The sequence below is a fragment of the Pimephales promelas genome, chromosome 6 (genome assembly GCF_988280905.1).
Source record: "Pimephales promelas chromosome 6, fPimPro1.hap1.1, whole genome shotgun sequence".
NCBI lineage: Eukaryota > Metazoa > Chordata > Actinopteri > Cypriniformes > Leuciscidae > Pimephales > Pimephales promelas.
Genome location: NC_142774.1, coordinates 29,391,459 through 29,419,349, shown reverse-complemented (window position 1 = coordinate 29,419,349; position 27,891 = coordinate 29,391,459). Strand labels below are relative to the sequence as shown.

The 27,891-nt window shown below is 36.7% G+C and overlaps 1 protein-coding gene across 2 annotated transcripts; it reads right to left on the bottom strand.

Moving 5' to 3' along the window:
• Nucleotides 1-26,747, bottom strand: ugt8 (UDP glycosyltransferase 8). Of its 2 annotated transcripts, none has more exons than XM_039692586.2 (6): nucleotides 26,400-26,747; nucleotides 18,490-19,316; nucleotides 11,833-11,975; nucleotides 9,179-9,255; nucleotides 4,229-4,448; nucleotides 1-3,638 (listed from the first exon to the last, which is right to left on the bottom strand). In XM_039692586.2, exons 2-6 carry the CDS (start codon nucleotides 19,312-19,314, stop codon nucleotides 3,278-3,280), a joined length of 1,626 nt encoding a protein of 541 aa, XP_039548520.1. In that variant the 5' UTR covers nucleotides 19,315-19,316; nucleotides 26,400-26,747; the 3' UTR covers nucleotides 1-3,277. The 2 variants fall into 2 exon arrangements, with proteins under 2 accessions (XP_039548520.1, XP_039548509.1); XM_039692575.2 differs by having other exon boundaries at nucleotides 26,455-26,746.
• Between the last annotated feature and the right edge of the window lie 1,144 nt (nucleotides 26,748-27,891).

Genomic DNA, 27,891 nt, shown 5'->3' with positions numbered 1-27,891 from the left:
TAAGCAAACAAAATGTTTAATGTTTATTTAGCATTAGTACTTTTGTTTGTCTTTTTATGTACACAGGCACACGTGAAATCATTATGAATAAAAAGAAAGAAGAAAAACTAAACTCCAGCTTTTAATGACTACTTCTTACAAGGACATGATCAGGAAACAGACTACAAGAGACAAAGAAAGGCATTGATGTACTGTGAACTGGAGCATTGGTTTTAAACATCAGTATATAAAGTGAAATCTGGGCACAAGTACAGTAGGCTCAAGCAACCATTCAAATGTACACACATACATGTTTCATAATCTATAACCACTCACATACACACACACACACACACACACACACACACACAGCCTTTAATGTCAGAGCCCATATGCAGCTTTTTTCTCTGTTGTTAACCATCTAATATTAATACTGAAAATCATACAAAACAGACTACAAAATAATTATAATGTCCAAAGTGTTTTTCTGTTTCACCAGTCATAGCTCTAATGCATTTGCAGCCAGTGTATTTTCAAGTATGGACAGTCTAAAACAGTGCTTGGCTCAAGAAATGCTTTAAACCTCATGGTAAAAACAGTCTCTAATTTGTATTACTTCAATAATTCTTCATTTGGGTTATTTTGGTTTTGAGTTCTTAGGTGATGGTGTTTTAGTGATCTGGGAAAAATAAGATTTACGGTATAGGAACAGTGGTAGAACATGATGTTGCTGTTCTAATGAATTATACAACACATTTCATTTATAATCCCCATTTAATGCAAATAACTATGCCTACTGGCTTTAAATATGTCCACAATTTCATAATCCTTCATAAAAACTTAAATGTAACGTATCACTTTGTATTTTGATAAAATAAGTGCATTTCAAATGCTGTGGTGCATTTAAAACAATTATTCACTTCCAAACTGAGACCATTACTGGCAACAGATCAGTCTGACATTGAGTTGTAAAACCAGCATGTGATTTTATAACAGGTTGTCCAGTGGCATTTAGAAAATAAAAGAAAAACTGGTGAGGGTGAGAATGCACTTTAACGCACAAATAATTTGCAGAAGTTCTGTTTATTGCCACTTCAAAACAGTTTGAAAAGTTGCAAAACTAAATGTTAGATTGAAATGTTACCAAAAAAAAAAATCGCCTTTCATAGAACGTACGTTGATGAAAAAGGCTGAAAGTTAGAAGAAGCAGTAGAGTACCGTGGGAAATGTTAATTACAGTACAAAAATCATCCAGGTCACTCTAGGCCTATTGATTTTTGCTTTGATAGCAACACTAGTCTGATACACATAATAATAAAAAAAAAAATGTAGTTTGTTCGGGACATTTTGAGACACTCAGGCAAATTCTGTATACCAAACCGCATTTGAAAAAAAAAAATTACTGTTCCTCCTATGATTTGCTTAAAGCTGCAGTCTGTAGCTTTGTTGGGGTTAAAAATTATCCAAAATACATATTTGAGATAATACATAACCAGCCAGTGTTTAAAACTATCTGTGTGCCTTAGCTCGATTCAAAGCGGATGGATTACTGATGGATTTCCGCGGGAGATTTGAGCATGTCTTTGCGTCATTATGTCACATCTGCATACATAAATGAGTCTCGGCTAGTAGGCTATATTTCATGTGAGGATGTTGGAGGTGGAGATTTATAGCCTTTTCTCACAACACTTGATATAATTAAACTTAAGTTATCAATTTGATGGCGGATCCAGAAAGTTTAAACGGCAGTGACAACAGATTCACCCGCTGTAAAACGCGAAAGACTTCGTTCGGACTTCGGAGTGGCTACAGAAAAAAAGAGACTGCATGCGAAAACAAGGATACATATCGGAAGGACATTACATGTAATCACGCAATGTTGACGTTGTTAACATTAACAATTTGAGAACAAAGTAAATTTGGACGGTTTTGCGTGATAGGATAAGCGATTGTTAGATTTAATCAGCGCAATTTACTGCAATCTCTGAACCAGACCAAAAGTGGATGTTCCTTAATTGTTCAGATGACATTTTCCAATGAAAATTCTTGTTAGTCATGCTTCCAAAAAGAATCTGTGATTCTGAATGTCAGTATCCACACCAGCACGGTGACTGACAGCCTCACACTCTCCTCAAACATTGTGTTCATCCACGCTGTGCTGTTGATAATTCCGTGAATAACTGCAATTACAGATTTCGACCAGAGATGGCGACAAAGAGGAAAAGCTGCGGACTGCAGCTTTAATGAAAGAAACCATACAGTAAAGATGAACTGAAGACTTTAAAACCTAAACATCCATGAAGCAACAGTATAGGGTAAATGGCTTAATTCAAATAAAATGTATAATTTTGCTTATTTGAACCCATATCTGCTAACAGGAGGACTGTGTAAAGGGATGTTACGCATGATCTGCACCCTTCTGAAGAGTAACTAAAGTTGTGCTATCAATTCATTAAATGACGTGAGCTGAGATTAACAAAACAAAAAGGGGAAAAGTGGTAAAGATACTCTAAGAATGTTAGTATACCAGTATACTGGCTGTAAGGATCCCAAATTATTGTAAATGGAAGCAAGATTTGAAGTTTAACTATCCTCAACAAAGGCTCTAGCATTTTGCATAGATAACTAGCAATATAGCAACTAGCATCATTAGCTTGTGCAGATTTTTCTCTACGAGGAATGAAGTTGTAAGTTTGCAAAACATGCTAGACATATTTAAAGATTAAGGCAAGGCTGGCAACATAAACATTAGCAAATATGCTAGCTTGCTAATGTCTAAGAATTAATTTTGCTCAAGAAATGAAAACGAAGGGACGGAGTGCGTAAGAAATAAATATGGAACATAAATTAAGTTCAGTGCACAAAAGTCAACAGTGATCTGTGCCCAAAAAAAAGTATGAAATTTCTATAAATAGAGATCTTTATTGTATTTGGATGTAGTGAAACCTGATGCCCCATGATAACTTCTTGTTAAAACCACTAATTTCTAAACTTCAAAAGCATTTCAAAACCTTTTTCCACAAGGATAAGCTCAACATTCAGGACCATTGAACAACTGAACATTAACTCCACTCAACAGGGAGAAAAAAAAAAACATCCTCAGGAGTTTTCCATTTATGTTTTCAGGTTTCCTTCGATTCTTCCTTACTTTGGCTTCCTACTTACAGTTCATTGTTATTATGGTTGGTTTGTTTCTTTATTGACCCATGTATTTATTTCCTGGATAGGCCCTGCTCTGAGTGAAGAGTTGTTAATTCCTCTCTTTAGTAAAGCGTTAGTGTTGATTTCTCCTAGTGCTTTACTTTAGTTTCTTATCTGTACTTTTAACATGGCCATTTCTTTTGTGCTTGCCATTTAGAATTCCATTATGACAGTGTCCATTCACCTTTTCCCCTGGAGATGAACCGCGCCTCACTCGTGATTGAATGCACTTGCCTATTCGGTATAGGCAGAAGCCAAGAAGAAGCAGACACACTCCTATCACAATGAAAACATCCAATAAGAAGTACTGGTAGGTGGGGATCTCGTAGACTGCAGTGCGGAGGTGATCGGCGCCATGGTGACGGAGTATATAGCTAATCCAGTAAACGGCCCGATTCACTGGATGACCAGGCTGATCTTTATGAATCTGAGACAGCAACTGCGCTCGCTCACGATACCTTAATAGAAAGAGAGATGGAGAGGTTTCAGAACATCCAAGAGAGCACAAGCACATCACCAACATTATGTTGATCTTGGCCACAAGATGGCACTGTACAATAGTTTCTCTTCCCAAACACTTAGTGTAGTTTGCCAATACAGATCTAAAATTCTACGATAAGTTCTATGAACACAATCTTTAATTTTAGGACAATATATATTTGATAAAGCTAAAACAAAACATACGGATTTTTTAACAATATGAGGGTGAGTAAATAATGAGTTTTCATTTTGGGGTGAACTGTCTCTTTAATAGAACTAAAAGCTCTCAAATTCAGTCTCTAGAAACTATTTTGTAGACTACGTTGCTCTTTGGCTCCATTGGATTTGTTGAAACACTATGGATCTGCAAATATTGACACCATTGCGGGGTCTTCTAAGGTCTTGTTTATCGTTAAACTTCAGTAACCCCAATTCCACAGTCATAAAAATATAACGTGGCTTTGTGTGTGGATTTGGATTTAGATTTGGATTTATATATTTTGTGTGTGTGTGTTCAACAATACACTTAATTTATTTAATACAGGCATTTTATACACATATGATTTACCTATTGTCTGTAATGACATTAACCATGGCAGTATAAAGGTCTTCCTCACTCATCCTTTTCCACTCAAGCATTATGCCCATGCCTTTGGCCTGAACTCGTGTCATGGTGTCATAGTGATCTCCAAACAGCGGGACACCCACCACGGGCACACCGTGATACATGGCCTCATAGATGCTGTTCAAGCCCCCGTGGCTCAAGAAGGCCCGTGTGTTTGTCTGTCCTGTGGGTAAACAAGAGATCTAATGTGAGTGAAAAAAAAACCAACAACAACTACTACAATTATACTGAAAATTGTGCAATTTATAAACAAATAACATTACCATAGCTTCTGTATTGTAATCATCATTTAACTGTGGCTTTTTGAGTGAGACCAAAGTAACGACAAGGTCACTGGATGGATGGCTCCTCTTCGTGGTAACATTAATTAAAAAAATATATATATATTCTTTTTTTTTTTGAGTCAATGTAAAGATGTTATGGATGTTCTGGGTGGTTGCCACGACTGTTACTAAGGCCTTGTCCACAAAAACAAATTTTTTCTCTCCGTTTTGGCCTTCTGTCTACACTGAGATAACGTTTTTATGAACTTTCTGAAAACGCTCTCCACAGTGAATACATTCGAAAACGCTGTTTTCGCGTTGTAGTGTGGACTGTGAAAACAGAGGCATTTGAAAACGATGACACGTTTAGTCATGTGATGTTTAGTGCATATTGAACAGATGGATATTCATGTTTATACCGCGGTATTGTCAAATCAAATCAATTTTAATTATAGAGCACATTTAAAATAAACCTTGGTTGAGCAAAGTGCTGTACAGTTAAGTAAGAAAGACTAAACAAAGCAAGACAAAAAAAGCCCACAAGGGTAACACTTTACTTGAAGGGGTGTACATAAGACTAACATGACACCTTCATAACCATGACATATGTCTTGAATATGAAGTAAGGTTTATGCATGTTTGTGACAACTGTCATTAAGTGTCTTTTGCTCAATAATGACATTTTGAATGCAAATATGACATTAAGATGTCTTTGTTATGACAACTTGACATAAACCAATACATCATAACCTGTCAGTGTCTTTGTCATGACAACTTGACATAAAATTAAGTTAAACTATAATGTGGTTGGCTTTGACATTGGCTGTCATGAGGACATTATAACTGTGTCATGAATATTTTTCGTGAACTACTGTGGTACTAAAAGAATTTGTCATTAAAAATGTATAATGGCTTTATGACCGCCAATGTCAAAACCAACCACCTGACAGTTTAATGTAATGGTAACCAATAAAGCAAGGTGGTTTCTCAAGTTTGATAATTAATCTGCTATGTCATGTTAATGACAGGTTGTGTTGTCTTAGCAATGTCAAGTTGTCATGACAAAGATTCTGACAGGTTGTGATGTATTGGTTTATGTGAAGTTGTCATAACAGACATCTCGAACAATGTCATATTTGCATTAAAAATGCCCTAACTGAGGGAATGACACTTAATGATAGTTGTCACAAACATGCATAAAACATGTCATGTCATGATTATGATTATGAAGGTGTCATGTAAGTCTTATGCACACCCCTTCAAGTAAAATGCTACCCATACGAGTTATGGTACATTGAATGCACAAGAGAAAAAATGTGTTTTCAGCTAATATTTGAATTCAGGTAGTGTGGAAGCTGATTTATTATATGTAGTGGTTGGGTGTTTCACAGCTTAGGGCCGACTACTGCAAAAGCAAGATCACCTCTGCATTTTAAGCGAGATTGTGGAACAGCCAAAATATGTTGATCTCTTGATCGGAGTGAGATGGGAAATACATTTTTTAAATCAATTCTGAATCGGACTGGTAACCAGTGCAGAGAACGTAGGATTGGGGTGATGTGATCTTGTTTATTAATTAATCAGAAAATGGGAGTGCTATGTGTTATGTGAATTTAGTGGTATGTGAATTTAGCATTTTCCAATGTTTACAGTGAGGAAAATGCTTAAAAAATCTAGTGTGGATGGAGAGCGTTTTGAAACGAAAACGCTAGTTTTAACTCTATCTGGATTAATGTAAAAGTAGCCTTAGATTTTCTGGGGGGTTATTGGCCCATTAATGAGCCCACCTATTATATTCGGTCTCCTTCATTTTATCTCTCCAAATAACTGATTTACCCATTAATCATCTGTGAGTCTGATTGCTTGGAAAAGCATAAACAGTGTGAGAGGAGTTACACACCAGTGTTCAATATTGAGGGTTTTGTATTCAGGAGACAGAAATAGAGATGTCTGCCTCGCAAAATTCCAAAAACTATCCAGTAAAACTGCCATAATTCCAATAAAATGAAAGTTGACAAGCTTGATTTAAGCAGTTTTAATTCAGTTGCTTCTGTACTCGTTCCTCCCTGTGCCTGCTGTTTCTTCCTCTGTATAAGTTACAATAAACAAAGAGTTTTATTGACCCTTTCAGAATCGCTAGTTGTACATTAGCTATTTAGTAATCTCACATCATTTTAAAAAATACATTTAGGAAAACACACATAGGAAAATCAAAGGATCATTTGCATACTTTTTGTAAATTTGTCTAAGGCTTCTCACGGATAGGGTGGAGTGTGTATCACTTTCTTACTGGTACTGACATGAAAGCAGGGCTGTTTCATTTCATGCATAAAGCTCAGGTGCACACAGTGTGTTTAAGTGCTTTTCAGGCTCTGATAAAAATGGAAGTTAATCATTGATGTTTACTGTGACCGTTTAGTCCAGCTGAACCTCAAACAAATAGGTGTTTGTGTTAAACAGCCGAGTGTCCTCAGAGAAGAAATGCCTTGGTTTCACCCTGTCTATCGACTTTGTGTATCAGAGTTTTTTCTGGTTGTTACTTATGGTTGAATGAGAAGATCAATCTAATGGAAGACCAAAGCACAGGATGCATGAATTAGGTCATTCAGAGAACAGGAAGTGTGGCGGACAGCAGAAAGACATTGAGAGAAAGAGAGAAAAGACGGAATGATAATGACATAAAGGTCCTCTGTGACCTCAAGCCCATGGTGTACAATGAGACAGAAACTCATTCACACAAACAAACACACACGCAGGCTTTGTGTCCTCTAAGACAACAGACACATTATCCTAGGAGATGGAGAAAAGAACAGTGAGGAGGATGTGCTCTCTCTCTCTCTCTCCCTTTCACACACACTAATAATAAAAAATAATAATTTTCTAAATCGGTTTTCCAGTAAAAATATCTAAACAGCCTTAAAACGGTATAATTTACGTGAGAGGCAAAACTGCATAAAAGTTAAAGACCAATTTTTGTGTTTTTAAATTAAATTTATATAAGTAAATATATATGTAAAAAAAAATTAGAAAGCTAAAAAACAAGATTAGGCAATGGGGTAAGTGTGGAATTGGTAAGATTTTGTTGTTGTGAATTCCCCAAAGGTCACGTTTATTTGATCATAAATACAGGAAAAACAACAATATTTTGAAATATTATTACAATATGAAATTTGTTAATGTAAACATGTTTTATTTATCCCTGTGATGGCAAAGCAATTCACAGCAGCATTTTGCATTACTCGGGTCTTCATTGTCACATGGTCCTTCAGAAATCATTGTAATGACTTGAGATATTTTTTTTTTTGTGTGGATTCTTTAATGAAGAACATACATTTCTAAAGCACATCCTTTATTTAAAATACAATATTTTGTAACATCTTGTCACTGTTGATCACTTTAACAACTTCTTTTTTTTTAAATAGTAAGGAGGACTGGAACACAAATCCAGTCACCCACTTCAGATTAGGGTCCAATTCTCACTATTAACTAACTTTTAATTAAGACTTTTGTCACAGTGTCTGGTTTGTCATGTGCTTGTGTTCAAGTTCTGTTTATTGTGAGCACATGGCTTGTCATGTGTTTCCTTTGTGCTGTGCACTCTTGTCTATTGTCTAGCCCCTCCCATCTTGTTATCTGATTATTGGTTAATTTGTCTCACCTGTTATGCTTGTTACCCTACTTTGTTTGTTCCCCTATTTAGCCTCCCTGTGTTTTTAGTCCTATGCTGGTTTCTCTTATGTGTTCTATGCTACCTAAGTTCTCCATTGGTTTTCTCCCCCACAGGGTTGTTTTGTTTGTAGTTCTGTATTATTTTGAGTTTACCTGGTTTGCCCATCATTAATAATTCCTCTGCAATTGTAATATCCATGTCTCATGTTCTACAAGCCAGTGACAACTTTTGCCTCAAAAACTCCTAATTACTGCATATTAATAGTAAAGTAGTTGAGGGTAACTAAACCCCTGGTCAGAGCCTGACTCCACCCACTGGCAATATTTGAAAAATGCTGAAAAAGTGGGCAGACCCCAGCAGAGATAGAGGGGACGAAATAGATGCTAAAACACGTTTTCAATACTCGCAATTCCAACTCCTGACTCGCTACAGTGGTTTTGACGAAACAAGCTGTTTTTTTTTTTGCCAAGGGCGTAAGCTCGTACCAAGAGCGTGGTGAGCTGAAACCTGAGTATGTCACGAAGTGTGGAACATCCAATAGGAAAATTCAACTACAGTAGCCACCGTTCAACCTGAAGAGGGCAGCACTAAGATGCTTTTACACCATATATTGTAGAAATAAAACACTTTATACACAAATGTCAAAAAAAGTTACTCAAATCAATGACTGGTATTAATAAAGATCCATTTTTACAGATCATTAACTAAAAAAAGTTGGTTTAGGGTTTAGTTACTCTTTAAGTTTTGGTATTGGGTAGAATTAAGGGATTTAGAATATGGTCATGCAGAACAAAGCATTAATATGTGCTTTATAAGAACCAATAAACAGCCTATCCGAGTAAGATGCATGCTAATAAGCAACGTATAGTGTAGCCACAAATTCCAGAGGGAACATTCAAACTTCATATGACTTTCTAAAAATGTACTTTTATTTAGTAGGGAGATAGGATGTATTCTTACCCAACAGGTCATTCTGGGGCATCCAATCCACTAGTTTAGTATTGTTGCCAAGATTTGGGGGAGGAACTCCAGAAAACCTAAAGAAAGATTGAATTCAGTAAGACACAGGCAGCTCTTTCTATAGGCTCTTTAAAAACATTTTAGGCCATCTAGGGCTAGTGAATCAGACAATTGTCAGTTGATGAATATGAAGAATTTGTAAGTTATTCAATGATACATTGTGAGATAAGAGGAGTGTGGCATACTGGGGAAAAAGTACATCAGAGTAGAGATATTTTGCATGCATAGATTTGTTTAGTAACAAAGCTTACATTCAGAAGGCAAATAAAAAGCAAAAGATGAAAGACAATCGAAAAGCATCAATGAAACGTGGATTCCATCAGAGCTTATAAAGGCTACAGAGTAGAGTCATGTATGCCGTATTTAAAGGAACCGTATGTACGAAATGTATTTCAATTAATCATAAAATGGCCCTGATATGTCACTAAACATTAAGAAATCATGTTAATTTAAAATACTTAAATCACTGACAACAGTAGTCCAGCCAGTATTGTCTTTTAAAAAGTGAAGTTGCAGCCCTCAACTGATGTTGATGTTGTCATGTTGTGTTTTGGATAAAAAGATGTCTAACGTTACGAATCCAAAAAAAAAAAAAACCTGATTATGATTCCGAAATACTTTGCGACAAAGTCCGAAATAAAATAACGATTTGTAGATCCTGCAGCCTATCTGGCAACCTCGAGTCAGGGGGGGGGGATGCTGTACAGTAATTCGGTTCCTTTAAACATGATTTTTTGAAAAATAAAGAGCAATAACCATTACACTTTTGAGCATGTAATTGAAAGGAACATGAAACTGTATTCATTTGACTAAAGAGACAGATTTCCAAATAAAACAAAAACAATGTAGGATGGGACCTGGAGATTTAAGTCAAATTACTGTGGTAACTTTTTATAGAAACAAAATTATAGAAAGGCTGCTCTTCCTACAACAGTCACCAAAAACAATACAAAAGATGGTAATGTAATGCTATTTGTTAAAAAAGAAAAATTGCTGACCACATGGCCTAGGCGACAGCAGCAAAACAGGGAATTCATTTTAGATTACAATGATTTCTGAAAGATCATGTAACAATAAATACTTGAGTAATGATGCTACAAATTGCATGGCTTTGCCATCACATTTAAAAGTTACATGATAGCATAATAAAAACTATTGCGAGTCTTTGAATCTGCTAAAATGCTAAATGACTAATTAAACCAACAGCAATAGTGGAGATTATATGAAGCCTTTGCTTTGAAGTCTGGCTCAAGACTTAGTAAATATCTGGGATTAATGTGTCTTCTCTGTCACTGGTGGGCAAATGCACACAGTCTACAGACAATGTGCCAAACCCAGTGGCAAACATTCAACAGTTACTAAGAAACCTGGCAGCAGTCAATTACCATTACTAAAATGTATGCACATGTCAGAAAGAAAGAGTTCAGACCATATGTTCATCACGTAACAACAGTGGTATATTTTGTGGATCACTGGAGTGTGTCTGTTTATCTTTAAATTCTATTTATCTGGTATGTGTGTGTTCCCTGGGCATTTCCACTCCCAACAGTGTCCTCATTAGTAAAGTCTTGCCATGGCACATTTGCAAGAACGCAAGAAAGCAACTGAGATTATATGGCATGACTACTGGAGTCATGACAATATGAATGCCCATGACAACAAAAGGTGCAGCTATTTATAAGCATGCAGTTTCACTTAGGAAAATATAATGAGTTTTTTTTTTTTTTTTTTTTTTGGCATTAATAAACAAAATTCCTTAAATGAGATATTTAAAGTTTACATGCACTTGTGGCACATTTTCCACTAACTGATAAGAGCATCACATCTCAAATTCCCTAAATTCTTTTACAAATTGTATAAAATATTTTAAATATTATAAAGTGAATAAATAATTCCCTTATGTGACTCCAGACCTGCTGGTTGATCGTTGAAAAGGAAAAAATTGGTCTATTTTTCACATTAAGCTCATATGGCTTAAGATGACTTGGTCTGGAATATAGCACACAATAGGAACTACTTTTAGATAGTCCCCATTTATTGTAATTTAAAAAAAGGAATCAGTAAAAATCTTTAAAAATTTCAAGTCATATGGGTTTATGAAGAGTATATAATGACAGAAGTTTTTATTTTTGGGTGAACTGCTCCTACTATGCACAATTCCTATATACTGTAATGGTTTCAAAGACAATTTGTATACCATTTTATATACCATTTGTCCCTGAGCCCATTGTAATGAATGTGTATTTCTCAAAGTTTTAAACACAACATACCATAATGGTTACATAATCTTTTCAGATTGTCTTTTTAAGATTTCTATATCCCTGGATCATGGCCTGTGACCATTATATCTCATGTATTCATGAAGTTTTGCATTTACAAACCTTTGGAAAGTCTAACAAACCATCAGATCATTTTCAATGAGGGTTTACTGGTTTGGAAGTTGTAGCCACAGACTTATTAGTAACCTGCCACCACATCAGTTGCCAATAGATACTTTGTGATAGAAAAAACTTTAATGGAATGATACGCAGGGGACTTGATCTGTTGGTAAAATGGTCCACCGATCACTTGAATGAAGGAATGAATGGCAGTACCTCCAGATGACTCTCTGGGGTAGACGGCTCAAGGCTCCAGCAAGTTTCTGAGCAATGTCATCTGACAGATACTTCACTCCCGCACCAAACGACACCACCACGAAACCATGTTCATCTGTATTCTTCACCCAGGTTTCAAACTCCTGTACACATACAGATCAAATACAACACAGGTCAACAGTCCATCTATGAAATTTGTGATGACTATATTCACAAGACAAAGCAATTCAACATTGCACAGAAAGCAAAAGCCAGACCGAACATTTCAAAGGATGGTATATAAATCAAAAAAGTTTCATTTGACTCTAAATCACAATTTTATATGACTAAATAAACCTAACACTGTTACATCATTGTTTCACAGTCTGATAAAGTAGGGACAAAACTAACTTTCAATTCTAAACAAGTGAAACATTTTGATCATAAGATGAAATCGTTTTAAGGTGTGGATATATCTCAAGCTACTTTACCTTTGCCATAGAATCCCTCAACATGAAATATTCATATAAGATTTCTCAAAACCAGTTTTTCATATTTTGTCAACCACAGAGAAATGCCATTTTAAATAGTTGCAATTGTAATGTCACTACTATGGAAAAAAAAAATAATATATATATATATATATAAAAAAAATATTTTTTAAGCTGAGTAGGCTTTAGACCAGGTGTGTCAAACTCTTTTTAGCTCAAGGACCAGATTTATTCAACCTTAGCACATCCACAGAGAGCAATCTGGAGAATATAACGTGTGGTTTAAATGGTTCTGCTTTAAAAACCAACACTGGGTAAATAAAAGAGGAAGCATATGAAATTTACTAAAATAACTTAGAAGGGTTAGTTCACCCAAAAATGAAAATCCCATAATTTACTCACCCTCAAGCCATTCTAGGTGAATATGCCTTCTTTTAGCCAAATACAATCAAAGTAATAAAAAATATCCGGGCTCCTCCAAGCTTTAAACTGGGAGTGAAGGGTACATTTACATTTTATGAGTTCACTCTTGGATAAGATTTAATGCATATTTGGCGTACTGTCCGGAGGGAGGGAGGGCTCCGAGCTCGGAGTTTGGCCCGAACCTAGAGTATTCCCCTCTATATAACTGGTTAGGACTAGAAGAGTGGAGAAGGGGCAGTGGAGGGATCCTGCTAAACTATCAATGGAGTGAGGTGAGATTGCTCAATCTATACACCTCTTCTCATTGATTGTTGAGTGCACTCCATTCTTGTTAATTAACTGAATGTGCTCCTCTCGAACTTTGTTAATAAAACATAATTTTGAAGCCCAAAATGTGCATCCATCCATCATAAAAGTAATCCATAAGGGGGTTAATAAAGGCCTTCTGAAGTTTTTATGTCATTTTTTTTTTAAATCCATATTTATAACCTAATAAACTATTCACTGACTTCCGGTAAGGGCTGTATGCGAGTCTAGTTCTGGCGGAGGAGTGATTGCTGAAAGAAGTCACATACACCTATGCTTGAGGGTGAGTAAATTATGGAATAATTTTCATTTTTGGGTGAACTAACCCTATAAAATACATAAAAAAAATCACAGAATATGAACCAACCATTAACCATTAAATAAGCCACCTAAACCAGAATACCACAAAGTAAGGCCTAAAAGATATACTGTATCACTAATGTTCAGATCCAAATTGACTGCACTTAAACTGCAATTTTATGTTACAGTTGTGTCACACACAGACATTTTGTTAAATAAAAATGTGTTCTGTCATTAAAGAAAACCTTCATTTGGCTAAAGCTTAAGAGATGATAACAATGAAGATGGTGGTGATTTTTGGTGGTGAATTTTGAAATTAATTTCACTAACTGAAAGCTTGAATTACAAATGAAAATGTAAATTATGTAAATATACTATATATGCACTCACCTAAAGGATTATTAGGAACACCTGTTCAATTTCTCATTAATGCAATTATCTAATCAACCAATCACATGGCAGTTGCTTCAATGCATTTAGGAGTGTGGTCCTGGTCAAGACAATCTCCTGAACTCCAAACTGAATGTCAGAATGGAAAAGAAAGGTGATTTAAGCAATTTTGAGCGTGGCATGGTTGGTGTCAAATGGGTCGGTCTGAGTATTTCACAATCTGCTCAGTTACTGGGATTTTCACGCACAACCATTTCTAGGGTTTACAAAGAATGGTGTGAAAAGGGAAAAACATCCATTATGTGCCAGTCCTATGGTCGAAAATACCTTGTGGATGCAAGAGGTCAGAGGAGAATGGACCGACTGATTCAAGGTGATAGAAGAGCAACTTTGACTGAAATAACCACTCGTTACAACCAAGGTATTCAGCAAAGCATTTGTGAAGCCACGACACGCACAACCTTGAGGCGGATGGGCAACAACAGCAGAAGACCCCACCGGGTACCACTCATCTCCACTACAAATAGGAAAAAGAGGCTACAATTAGCAAGAGCTCACCAAAATTGGACAGACTGGAAAAAATGTTGCCTGGTCTGATGAGTCTCGATTTCTGTTGAGACATTCAGACGGTAGAGTCAGAATTTGGCGTAAACAGACTGAGAACATGGATCCATCATCCCTACCACTGTGCAGGTTGGTGGTGGTGGTGTAATGGTGTGAGGGATGTTTTCTTGGCACACTTTAGGCCCCTTAGTGCCAATTGGTCATCGTTTAAATGCCACGGCCTACCTGAGCATTGTTTCTGACCATGTCCATCCCTTTATGGCCACCATGTACCCATCCTCTGATAGCTACTTCCAGCAGGATAATGCACAGTCACAAAGCTCAAATCATTTCAAATTAGTTTCTTGAACATGACAATGAGTACTAAAATGGATAAAATGGCCCCCACAGTCACCAGATCTCAACCCAATAGACCATCTTTGGGATGTGGTGGAACGGGAGCTTCGTGCCCTGGATGTGCACCACAAATCTCCATCAACTGCAAGATGCTATCCTTTCAATATGCCAACATTTCTAAAGAATGCATTCAGCACCTTGTTGAATCAATGACACATAGAATTAAGGCAGTTCTGAAGGTGAAAGGGGGTCAAACACAGTATTAGTATGGTGTTCCTAATAATCCTGTATACAGTGATAGACATTTAAGCAGACACTGTTTTAAAATTATAGCCATATTACATATGACTAATGTCAAATCAAGTCACCTTTACTAATTTACAACATTGTCATTTACTAATGAATATTTACTGAGACGGTTTATGTACATATGTATTCAATCTTTTAACTTTGTGAACCTATTGATGACATCATATCAGTAACCTAGTAACTTAACCTAGTCACGCCAGAAGTTACCAGAAAAGGGACAGGGAGTTAAATCTGCAAAGCACTGTTTACATGGACCAAACATAACCAGAAGTTCATCCACCTAGAAAAGTATGTATACACACACACTCACACACACACAGACACACACACACAAATTATTTAAACAAATTTACATCTCAAAATATAATGGCAACTCTCAAGCTCTCTGGTGTGACACTCACTGGTGTTTCAGCATCAATCTCACGCTCTCACGCACACTCAAGAATTGTCACGCCAAAATAATTTTTTCTCTTGTCCCAATCCGTTAATTTTCTGTTGATGACTAGACCACAGCATATTAATGAGAGGAGTGTAAGGCCCACAGCTGCAACTGTAACATCTGCCAACAATGTATTTCTCACAGTATTCTCTGATTGTTGCTTCGCTGAAAACCTTGCATCTGATATGTCAGTTCGCTTGTTTAAAGTTCAGAGAGGGTTCAGAGCCTAGGTTTGGAGTCGGAGCTCACTGATGCACGTTTGAAAGTTTGAATGACAATAAAGGGAAGCAGATAATACAATGGTGTGCCTTGTCACTAGTGACGTAGCCTTGCCTTATCAGTCTGCGTGCCGAGAGTACACCCTGATAGTACACGTACATCACAGAGATGTCTATTTGAAGTGTGCGTTTACATCTGGAAGACAAATTTTTTAGAGAGTTTGCTCATCTGCAATACGTTTATAGGATGTCAGATGTCAAATAGACGTTTAGAAGATGTTTTGACATCTTAAAGATGTCTAACAGATGTTAGTAAATAGCAGCTTTCCAGATAAAGTGATCTTTAACAGACATTTTGCAGATGTACGTGTGCTATCTGGCCAGACTTCAACTATAGTTGCAAACGTTGTCTGACGTGCGTTATGTGGGCTAGCTAATTGCTCAACAAATCAAATTCTCACACTGAAATTTTACAGTCTCACTCCAGCCAAATATTTTGGAGATTCATATTTTGAAGATTAGGCTTTTGATTTTTATATTAAACATTGCTTTAATATCATATTTTTATCTGGCATTTTTTGAATGAGCTTTGTGTTATCATCTTAGCATCTATGAAAGCTTGACTGAGGCCTATTACAATATTAGCAAATCATACTGAAAGTGAATTATGGTAAGATAAAAGTGCATTGTTGGCACTACAGTGCAATTGTTAGCACACAAAAAAATTTATATTACTAATGAGACTCAGCCTTTTGTTAGCAGTTAGCATAGCCTCAGAATGAGCATGTTTTTTGTGTAAGAACCTTCTTGCTGTCTGAAGCAGTCCAGCTGCAGCTGAACAGCCTGCATTGGCCTGGCACTAACTGTCCGCCCCTCACACTGGTCTCAGTGTCCTTCATACACACCCGACAATGGGCACATTTACACACACACACTCTGCACTGACTCTGTCTATTTGCATTATGGCGCAACAGCATACAATGAGGCCATTTGGGCGCTTGGTATTCCAACAGTGCAAGCTTAGGTTTAGAACCCCCACTCCTATTCAATGGACAGATCCACGCAATCACCCGCATTGATAAGAACGACCTTTGTGAGCATAACGCCCTGGTGGCAAAATCAAAACTTAATATAATTACGGGTGAAATGAGACTGAACATAATAATGACTTGCATACACTATATTTAAAAAATATGTTTGCACATTTTCACCACATAAAGCCTAATGAATATGGTGGACCAAGGTCACTTGTTAGAGGGAGTGGGTTGTGGCATTTGTTAGGCTGAAGATCTTAAAATGAAAATGAGGTTCATGCGTCAGTCGATCGCATCATGACGTAATTTTATTGGCATTCATGAACTGAGCACTGCATGTGCTCAGTACATTACTTTGTAATGTATCCTAACAGTCGATTGAGGAGCAAACAAACACGTGTTGGTATTTAATATTTTTGTAACTTGTTGTGAGTAGCATATGGTGTTATCTTATTTTTGCCTTAATTAAATGTGGTGATGGCAGGTGCATACATTTCAATATTATGGTTTTCCAGTATATCACTAAAAGATAAAAAAAAATGGCATTTAAATCTGAGCCTCCTTCATCTTTCCAGAACTAAATCGATAGGGATTAAAGGGTTAGTTCGCCCAAAAATGATCCCCCAAATCAATTACTCATGTCTTTCCAACCCCATTAGACTTTCATTTATCTTCGTAACACAAATGAACATAATTATTTATAATGAAATCTGAGCGATTTCTGTCCCTTTATTTATAGCTGTGGAACTACACCTTTGACGCTTTAAAAAGTTCATAAAGAGATTGTAAAACTAATGCATATATATGCAGTGTAGTCCACATTTTCTGAAGAGACTTAATGCTTTATATGATGAACAGACTGAATTTAGGCTTTCATTCACATTTTGACATTGATCAGCGAATATAAATAGAAGCTCAACCGAACTTGCTTGGTGTGCGAGAACAAACCTCATTGGTTTTTGTGGAAGCTCTACACACAAGAATGAACCTCAATAGTTGCACATCAAGTCAACTTGCTTGAGCTTCCGTTTACCACCAATGATGTTGATGTGTGTGTGTGTTGATGAATGTTTATATGTGAATAAAACACTGAATTGAATCTGTTCATCATATAAAGCGATTGCGTCACACTTGGCGCAGCATTAATTTCTCTGACAGTAAATGCTATCTATGGTGGCTCAGCAGTGCATAACACAATGAAAAAAATAAAACCATAAGTTAACATAAGCCACAACATAGCAAATTCAAGCCATGACACAATGGAACCAAGCCATCGCACAACGTTCCTTTCTCAACCAGGTACTGGTATAGTAAAAACTGTTCAAAATTTGGATTTCATTAAATCATTAGCCTACCTCTAGTATTAAGCCAGAATTTTAACATTAATGCACCCTCTATGGTCGCCAAAAAATATCACTATGAAATGTTCTGTGTTTAGTATTCTGGCTTGGCTCATTCAACTCTAATGCAGAACCAGATTTCACCAAGTGCAACATGTTCCTGGATCAAAATCGTTGTTGACTTTGGAATAACATTCCAATCAACCAATCAGATTTGAGGAACAAGTTTACAGTTTATGTCAAATTTAGGTTTACAATCAGGGTTTTGCGCTTCTACGTCAGTGTTATTCACCTATAATTTGCCTCTGATTTTAGGGATAACTTATGGGTAGGGTTAGGTTTATCGGATATGGTTAAGACCACAAAATGTGTTGTTTGCTTTTAAATTTTGTTGTCCTGTGAAATACTGGGCCACCCTATTATGGTACCAATATCTTGTGTATCCCTAAAAGTCATGACACTAAAATAGTTGGAGTAACATGGCAATGTTTAGAGAATCTTTTAAATTTAAAACCATTGGTTTCTTACCTGTGGCAAGGGGCTGGGGGGTTTGGTAAGGATGCCCCCAACATAGACAACATGTGGCAAAGTGGGTCGTGGGAACTCCAGTGCCAGGTCAGTACACAGCATCCAAAGTCGACTGTTCTGAACCAGATCGTGCATGGACACCGATGGCTGGATGTTGTACTTCCTCATGATGCGATCATACTTAGGTAGAACCAGGAACTGGACACCAAACCTGGAAACCAGGTACACTGCTGTGTTAGCTACCCGTTGCAACAAAGACATACGGTCCGTTAGTAGAGAGTTAAATTCTGGGACGTAAGACAGAGGTGCTGGCGCCCCAACTTCCGCAGGGTACCATAATCCTGTACTGAATACGGCGTACTGGACACCCAGGATGTGAGCAATGACAAATCCACACATCTCATTGGGATCAACAAGCAGCAGATCAAAATTTTCACGTTTTAGCTGCTCCATGACAGAAGCACTCCCAACAACGGCATCACAGTTTTGAGAATAGTGGTCTAGGATATCAAACAACTCCAGTGCTGTGAGACGCCCCGAAAAGATGTTGCGAACTTTTGATTGGAGGAAGTCATCAGCTGAGGTGCTGTTAAAGATTCCAGGGTAGCGCTGGAGACGATAATGGTTGGAAGGTGGGATCTCCCGACCTTCGGAAACCAGGAAAACTGTTTCATGGCCCTCAGCATGGAGAGCAGAGGCAAGGGTCTTAAATATATACAGGTGGCTCTCAAACATAATTGGAGGAACTACCACTATCTTAGCTGCCCAGGAGAAATTTGCAGCTAAACACCACAATAATGTGGCAAGCAGGAAAAAAGGCTTCATGTCTGCAGAAAGAAAGAAAAAAAACATTATTAGTGACTCTTTTGTCTATCATTAACCCTTGTACTGAGCAATAACACAAATCAATACTTTGTGTTAGCATCCATGACAGCATAACTGAGGCCTGTTGCAACATTAGCAATGCAAACCAATTCTATTTCCAAACTGGTCTTCTGTTAGCATTATAGTGGAATTGTTATCACAAAACAATGATTGATTGAACAGTTTTATAGTTAGTCTTTTGTGTTACATACTACAATATTTTTTACTTTATTTTACTTGATACTTTTCACTTTATTTATTTAAACAATTATTTTTGATTTAACAGCATTGTTTCAAAATCAAACATAGTAGAATGGTGTTTTGAGGGTAACTTAAAGGGTCAGTACACCCAAAAATGAAAATTATGTCAATAATTTAACGTTTTGTTTTATTACAGCGCCACCAAGAGGCTCAGAGGCTTTTATGTGTCCTCGGAGTGAGCCCATACATCTGTGTGTCAATTTTGGTGAAAATATCTCAGAGTTATAGACATTTATGTGAAAAAAAACAGTTTGACGAATCAACTTGAATTCCATAACTTGTTGTCGGCACTGCCTGAAGATGATCTGGTGCAATTTTGGTGAAAATCGGACAAACCATCTAGGACGAGTTCGCAAAAGTAGTTTTTTTTTTTTTGTTGATAAAAGTTATTAGCATAATATTTGTTACTGTTCAAAAGTTATTAGCATAATATAAGTGAAATTTTGGATAGGTGGTGGTGCTAAAGGCAATGAGTTAGAGACACCAAAATTGGTGTGTTTAATGTTGGGACTGTCCTCTATCACAATGTCAAACCAAACAACTTTCCCGCAAACGGTTCTATGGGCTGCCATAGACGCCCAGTCGGAAGAAGAAGAAGTAGAAACAGAGGAAGAATAATAAGAACCAGAACAGATACAATCGGTGCCTTCGCAACTTCAGTGCTTGGCCCCTAATAATGACTTTGGGCCTATTCAACTATTCATTTTCTTCCCTGTGGGCCTTGAGATTTCACCTAGTGAAACTGCGCAAAGCTTCTAGATTATACATCACACGCATCACACACATGACCAGCGTCGGCCAATAGTGAGCCTACATGTGACATGCAACCTATAAGCTTTGCGCAGTTTCACTAAGTGAAATCTCGAGGCCCACAGGGCAGGAAATGAATAGTTGAATAAAGCCGTTTTTGTTTTTTTTGCGCACAAAAAGTATTCTCGTCACTTAATAAACTTAAGATTGAGCCACTGTAATCACTATTTTAACAATATCTTTCATAACTTTTGGGCCGGCCAGTCTAGATCCCTTTAGAAACGCCTATGAAGGAGTGATCCAGCTCTTAGATTTAATCAAAAATATCTTAATTTGTGTTCCGAAGATGAACGAAAGTCTTACGGGGTTGGAACAACACTAGGGTGAGAAATTACTGACAGAATTTTCATTTTTTAGGTGAACTAACCCTTTAACTGATTTGAGGCTAACTCAATGTTTTAATTTTGAAAGAACATGTTTCTATCAAGTAGATCAAAAATAAATGTAGCTGCTTGTTCAATTTACTTAAATAAAACAAGTTAATCCAACATCATTCTGTCAAGATGTTCTCACAACTTAATTTCATAAGTTTAACCACTTCACTTCCATTTGAGTTAAGATTACATGAATGACTTTAGTTGTGTCAAAGTAGCATTATTGAAAATAACAGGATTTCCCCTTCATGTTTTGCACAGTACTGGATAGGAAGATTAAACAATGGAATTAAGTGATATTTATGCATTTTTAATCAAGATAATAAAATGGGGAGACTTATTAATGTTTAATGTTCTATTATGCTGGTATTTTAAAGAGTTTCTGTATAGGGAGACACCATTGGTGATGTGTAGAACATGTGTTTGGTTGGGACCCGCTAACAAGAATTTAAGTTGTTTTAATAAAATAAGCCACTGCTATAAGAATGCCATGGATATAACCATGATGCAACACCCAACAAGGAAAGCTAAGTTGAGCTTGTTATGTGTTGTTATTATCAGCTATCCTCAAAAATATCGTACTTTAAATGAACTCAATTAGATCATGGACAGTGGTTCCACGTGATTGAAAAATGATTTCTTTATCTTATAGTTATTTCTACTCAAATACTTTAGGTAGGATGAACTTGATTGAAACATTTTTTTGACAGGTTACTCAGTTCATAATAATACATGAAGTATTTGAGTAAAGAAAACATGTTTTCCATTATGTGAAACCACAATCCATAATTGAGTTGAGTTCATTTAAAGTAGCCTGAGGCTACATATTTTTAATGTAGCCTCAGAATGACCAGGATATTGTTTACATAATTAATTGCTCAAAATAGCAATATCTGTACCGTTGCATGGGCCAAAGCTGAAGTGCTGGAAAAACATTTATCAACTGTTATTGTTCATGATTGTTCCTTTTTTGACTGTGTTTGTAAATTTGATGAGCTCTGACCATTTGCCTGAATCACAGCTCCATAACAAAGCCTTTGCATAGTTATAAAAGTGCAGATTTTCTAAATTCTAAATCATCAAAGGGATAGCATTTAGAGTCAGTGGCTGATTCAACCAGCACAACCAAGACAAACACTGTGTACTCTGTGTCAGAGCAAATGTGCTTCATGACTGAGGTTGTATGTGTGGGCCTATGACACTCTGTAGATTGTTTCCTCTACTATAATGACCAAAGTTCATTGTGTAATCTGTAAACATACACACACACACACACAAGTCAATTTACCATTATACATATTTCACAAAAAATAGCCTCCTTGTGCTCCCAACTACACTAAAATGCATGGGTTGTACCCAAGTTCTATTTGTTTTTTCAAATTCTATCCTTAGACCTATTAATAATTAAGTTTCCCTAAACTCTTCTTAAGCAAATTAACATTTGGAAGAATTATATTTCAGAATGTTTAATTACAAGCAAACTGCCGTTTTGTTTTGATCTATCATGTGCGCTTCCTCGTAAGTCAGTTATCACCTAATCTTATGCTATGACTACGTCATACTTCCTACATCAGGTCAGGGGTCACCATTCCGCCTGGATCTCGACTCTCTCTTGAAAGAAGAATTTCATAACGTTACACCAAGGATAGCTTGAGGGTGAGTACATTTTCCTTTTTGTGTGAACTATTCCTTTAAAACTTTCATACCTCTAAGTCATAAGATGCTAATTACATGTCAGAACAAAGTCATTTGAGCCTTAGAAATACAATAAATCAACAAAAATGACCAATTTAGCACATGGTTCTCAGAAAATGGCTGCATGACTTAATAGGTTTAAACATTCCCTAAGGCTTTGGTGTTCTCATCTGTCATCTTTAGCCTCGCTTTAGTCTCACACCTTAATTAAAGAACAGAACCTACAGCAGGTCATGAGCCTGGGGATCCAATAAAAAGGTGTGTGTGATTGTGGGAGGGGGAGAAAGACAAAGATGCACACAAAGGTAAATCAAGAGGCAAGAAGAAAAAGGTAATGAGAAAGAGGGCTTTTTATTCCGTTTCTAAGGTGGACACGTCCCTGTGTGATCTGGGCAACTTTCAAACTATTGTACCTTTATTTAGCTCATTTGTTCATACAAATGAGGTTCGCCACAATTCTCTTTCCTCAGATTGCTAAATCAACAGTGTCCTGCACAGAAATATCCACTCTAAAAACAAGAGCAACGTCCCTGTCAGTAGAAGCTATGAATATTGCTATTGTGTTTAAGATTTAAAAACCGCTCTGTTCCCAAATATACAGAAAGATTGTCCTTGAATAATAAAACATGTTCAAGTCAAGTGTGATGAAAGCCCTACCTGTAAGTAACAAACAGGTGTTTAGTGGTGTTCGGATACAGTAAAGCTTCAATTGTGAGAACAAGAAGACTTTCAGAGCTAGGCTATGTTTCCCCAACCATATAAGCCAGCTGTTGGGGTAAATTTCCCATTTCTCTTGCCTTTAAATGACGGCTGTTGTTTACCGTGACCCTTCCACCATTTAGCTCTCTCAGTTTCAGGTGGGCTATCACTATTACAACTTTTTTTATACCAGACTGTTTACGGTTGCCATGGTAACCATACCAGAGTCGAACTGTACCCTAGCAACATCATAGCTTGTGTTACTAATGGATGGTTCAGGTTTCCTGCCCATCAGAAAGGAGAAGCATTCGCTATTAACACATGGAAAACGTTGAGATGAACGATAAAACCTGATAATGTGATTACACTGTTGTCTTTGCTGCCACATAAAAAAGCCTAATGTAAATGTATTCTCTTGATCACTATCACTTATTTTCCATAGCCTACTATAATTAAGTGATTTCTATAACGCATTAATCTGCATATAAAATCAATGATACGATAGATACGATACTGCTTTTTGACATAATAATCACTACATGATCATTAAACTACAACAATAAAAACATAACATGCACTTATACGTATACTGGTGATTACTGTTGTTATTACATTGTAGTTAGCCCTATCGGTCAAAAAAGTTAATGAAAATAAAAACGTGTTATCGGTATATCTCAAAACTGCCTTCCAAAGTCCTTAATAACAAGTGAAAAATACACACATGTTTTGAAGTCACAGCCAAAATTTGGACTAATATGAATTTGTTTTGTCATGTACAGCAGGTTAACACCTGCAAACTTTTATGAAAACATTCTAACACTGAAGGGCATATTTTGTGATTTAGAACAAACCATTCCCAACTCTTTCTTCATCTATTCATTAAACAGAAAGAGTAACATTTGAGAGAAACACTGCATTTTGCATTTAAAAAGTGCATGTGTCAGATTGAAGCATTTAAACATACTTTGGGTCGGGGAAAATTTATCTATAAAAGCAAACACACCTTGATGATATCACCATGCCGTTTTACATGCCTTCAAGACATGAAGTCACGTTAAGTGCATTACAGTCAGGTGACACATTATGACCACCATGCTATCTGATAAGGGCTAATGAATACCTACAATGAATCAAAGTGTGATTAGAGTGAATTCTTGTTTGGGCTTATCTGTATTTCTTTAACCACAATGGGGGATTTCCCTGCTCATGCGCAAAAATCTTTTTATATTCATTAAGCAAGGTTAAATAAAATGTAGACATCATATTTTTCTGTGCTTTTTATTTCGTTTTGTTTTTGATGCAATAAGCATGGACAAAAGGTACCGTGGCAAGTCCATGTTCTGCTAAATTAGGTAACAAATGAGCTTGATCTAAATCTCTAATGTTTCACTAAGGTCACACAACTGACATACCACAAATGTCCAGTAACAACCGCATTCCAGCAGGACCTGGAGCTTAGTAAAAATACCTTGCAACTTAACAAGTTCAGGGTTTAATGTTGTCAACAAACCCCAGCTAAAGACCCCACTAAAGAAGACACATGCCTGGAAAGAATGACGTTAGTGAGAACAAGCGATTGGCTAATGGATGCTTTGCGTGTGGTTGGCGAGTTCGAAATTCGAATACTTTCAATATGCAAAGAAACGAAAAACCTGCTAGACCACATCCTTTTCAAAGTAAATATGTCCTCTATTCACAAGAGGAACAGCTGATTGTATCTTACAGTAAATCTTAATTTCACTGAAAACAGATCAGTTTGTTTAGTATTAAAATAATATCTCACAGAGATTGAAAGACAAATCTCTGCCCAAAACAAAATGATACACAAAATCATTTAAAAAACAAAAAAACAGCCACATTAGACTTCTACCATCACACCATTTCTGATCATACTAGTGGTTTTCACTAGAATTGAACAACATATAAACAGGTTACAGTATCACAACAGAAGATTTTAAGGTAAAGTCTAAACAACTGGCACTCATGACAACAGACATTAAACTGGCCAAACAGGATCTTCCCTCCCCCCACTGCACATGTGCACATGCTTATATGCACTTTAAATGATACTGCTCTGACAAGATGGGAAAAAATGAATGAAAATGCTGGATGAGTGAGTTTTTTATATTATTATTTTGAATTAACTTACATCACGGGACACTCTTTTACATACATGAAATCCAAATGGGACACTCACCCAGCACTGAAGTGGGGACTGAATGATGTAATTTACATGATATCAGTTTAGAAACTGTAAACTGTGCAAGGCAGAATATTAGCACATTTATGCTTTCATTCACCAAGCTGGCCATGCTGGGGGGTGCACATTTGGTCTGGATATATCTTAAAAATAATGTGAATGAATTTTGTGTACATTTGTGCTTATCCAGAGTGCAAGCAAAGTGTTTTAGCACGTTTTATTGGTCACACGATTTGGCGTCTTTAGTAGGCCTATCAATTCTTTTGTGTGTAGGCTATATCTCACCTTGGACATCCTTATCTGTCATTGACCCATGCACTGTAAAAAATTCTAACCTCCCCAACTCAAAATTTTCTAGTGAGTGCAGGGTCAAATTTACATTTATTTTAACTGGCCCAAGTGAAATTTGGCAAATAAATTGTACCACTTTACAGAATTTCACTTGGGCCAATTGAAAAATATAGATGTGACCAGTCACTAGAGCATTTTGAGTTGGAGGGTTGAAATTTTCTACAGTGTGTACATTTATTTTCTTTTTACCCATAAAAGAGCCAAATATAAACTAGACTATTTTGTAAATGTCATTAGCTAAGGCACTTCACAGATTACACGTCATTTGATAATCATCAGAAGTTGAACGTCAGTCTTACTGCAAGATGCCCCCTGCTAAACTAGCACAGGCCAGTTAAATATTAATGAAGTGGGCTGGTAAAAGTGATCAGGTAAATCTTTAGATCTCGTCCCAAACGCTTACTTGTTTCTCGGTCCTCTGGAAACTATTTTAAAGATATCATGTGTCGGGTAGCCTACTTGATCATATTAAAAAAAAAAAAAACCCAGCGAGACTTCAAAACATGTCACATGCAGGAGCAGCGCGACCACAAAACAACACAAATGACACACCTGAGGTTAATCTTCGTGCAAATAGTGAACAGTAATTTATCCGCGCTCACAATGTTGCACGTAACACCTGTTTCTAAAAGGAAACGCCGCCCTTCGCCGCTTACCTGTACAGGTGAACCCGGTAAATTCGGTGTCCTAATGTATGTGAAATTCACGTACCCTCAATCTCCCGAGCCTCTGACACTTTTACATAAATCCACAAACGGTGTTGACCGGTTAAAACTGCCCGTTTGCCACAACAGGCGAGGTGGTTTTCCCAAAGGCTATGAGATGAGGCGTTGTGTATCAGAACTCCGGGGAGGGCGGGATATGCGAAACCTCAATTCACAGTCACTGCAGGGAGTGGTCGAGCCATGGCACAGTAAACGCTTAAGAACAATAGAGACTTCGGCCTTCCAGATCCCCTGGGAAGCGTCAGGTGTGTCGTTTGCACTCTTTCGACACAGGTATATTTGCATTTGAGGAGCGTAGGCACAGCGCTTCCGTTTAGGCAGAGCTGTTATGATAAAAACTCACAGAGTCATTGACCACTCCTGAAGATAACATCATCATTCTACCTTTGACGTCAATTTCAAGAATTATAGTTGTTCGGTTATAAGCATGCAGTTTACAAAACTTCTTAAAAGTTCATTGGTAACACTTTACAAAAAGGACTCATTAGTTAATGCATTACTAACACGAACGAACACATTTATTTTTGTTAATAAATTTGTTTGTCAGTCTTAAAAAAGACTGACAAAACACTTTACTTAGCCTACAACAAAAAATAATTTTAATGTATTTATTCTGTATAATATCTGGTAACACTAGTAACCATTTTTGGCTGGCTAAAAGTAATTTTTTGTTGTAGGCTAAGTAAAGTGTCAACTAATGCTGTTAACAAATGTAACAAATGAAACCTTATTGTATAATGTTAACATTTACAATAGAGAATCTCAAAATCACAGTTTATGACATAAACACATAACGTTTCTAGCACAAAAATAAAACTTTTAAAATAGTTTCCTACCAAAAGTTCACAGTTCTTATGAAGTACAATGTCATCTTTGTGTTTATATGCATGTTAGTGAAACAGAGAAAGAGAGAGAGAAACAGCCATGATGATTGTGTTTGAATCATTGATGATTCTCTTCAGTTTGTGCCGCTCATGTTTCTGATTCTGTGGGTGTTATACAGTTTAGAATCCCAACCCATCAGACATGCATAAAGTTTAAAAAGTGTCTGAAAGCTAAAAAAAAAAATAAACAGCAGCCAGGTATTTAAAACTGGCAATAGATTCTTTGAAGGCACCAGCTGACAAATGTTCTTGTGCAAGGAGTTGTTGATTATTTTGACAGCCTGCTTCTTGAATATTGATTCAATTGGGCAGACAGTAGCCAATGATTTAAAAAATCCTGTTGTTTTTACGAAAAGAATCCATGGCAGCTGTGGTTAAAAAGAACAATTCAGTAATACAGTAAATGCATATTAATAAATAATAAAAATACCGTATAAATGTCGACATATTTACAGAACAGCCTGTAAATGTTAAAGTATAAAACTGTAATTTCCAAAAAAAATGCCATTTAAACCAGTAAATCCAACAATGCACACTGC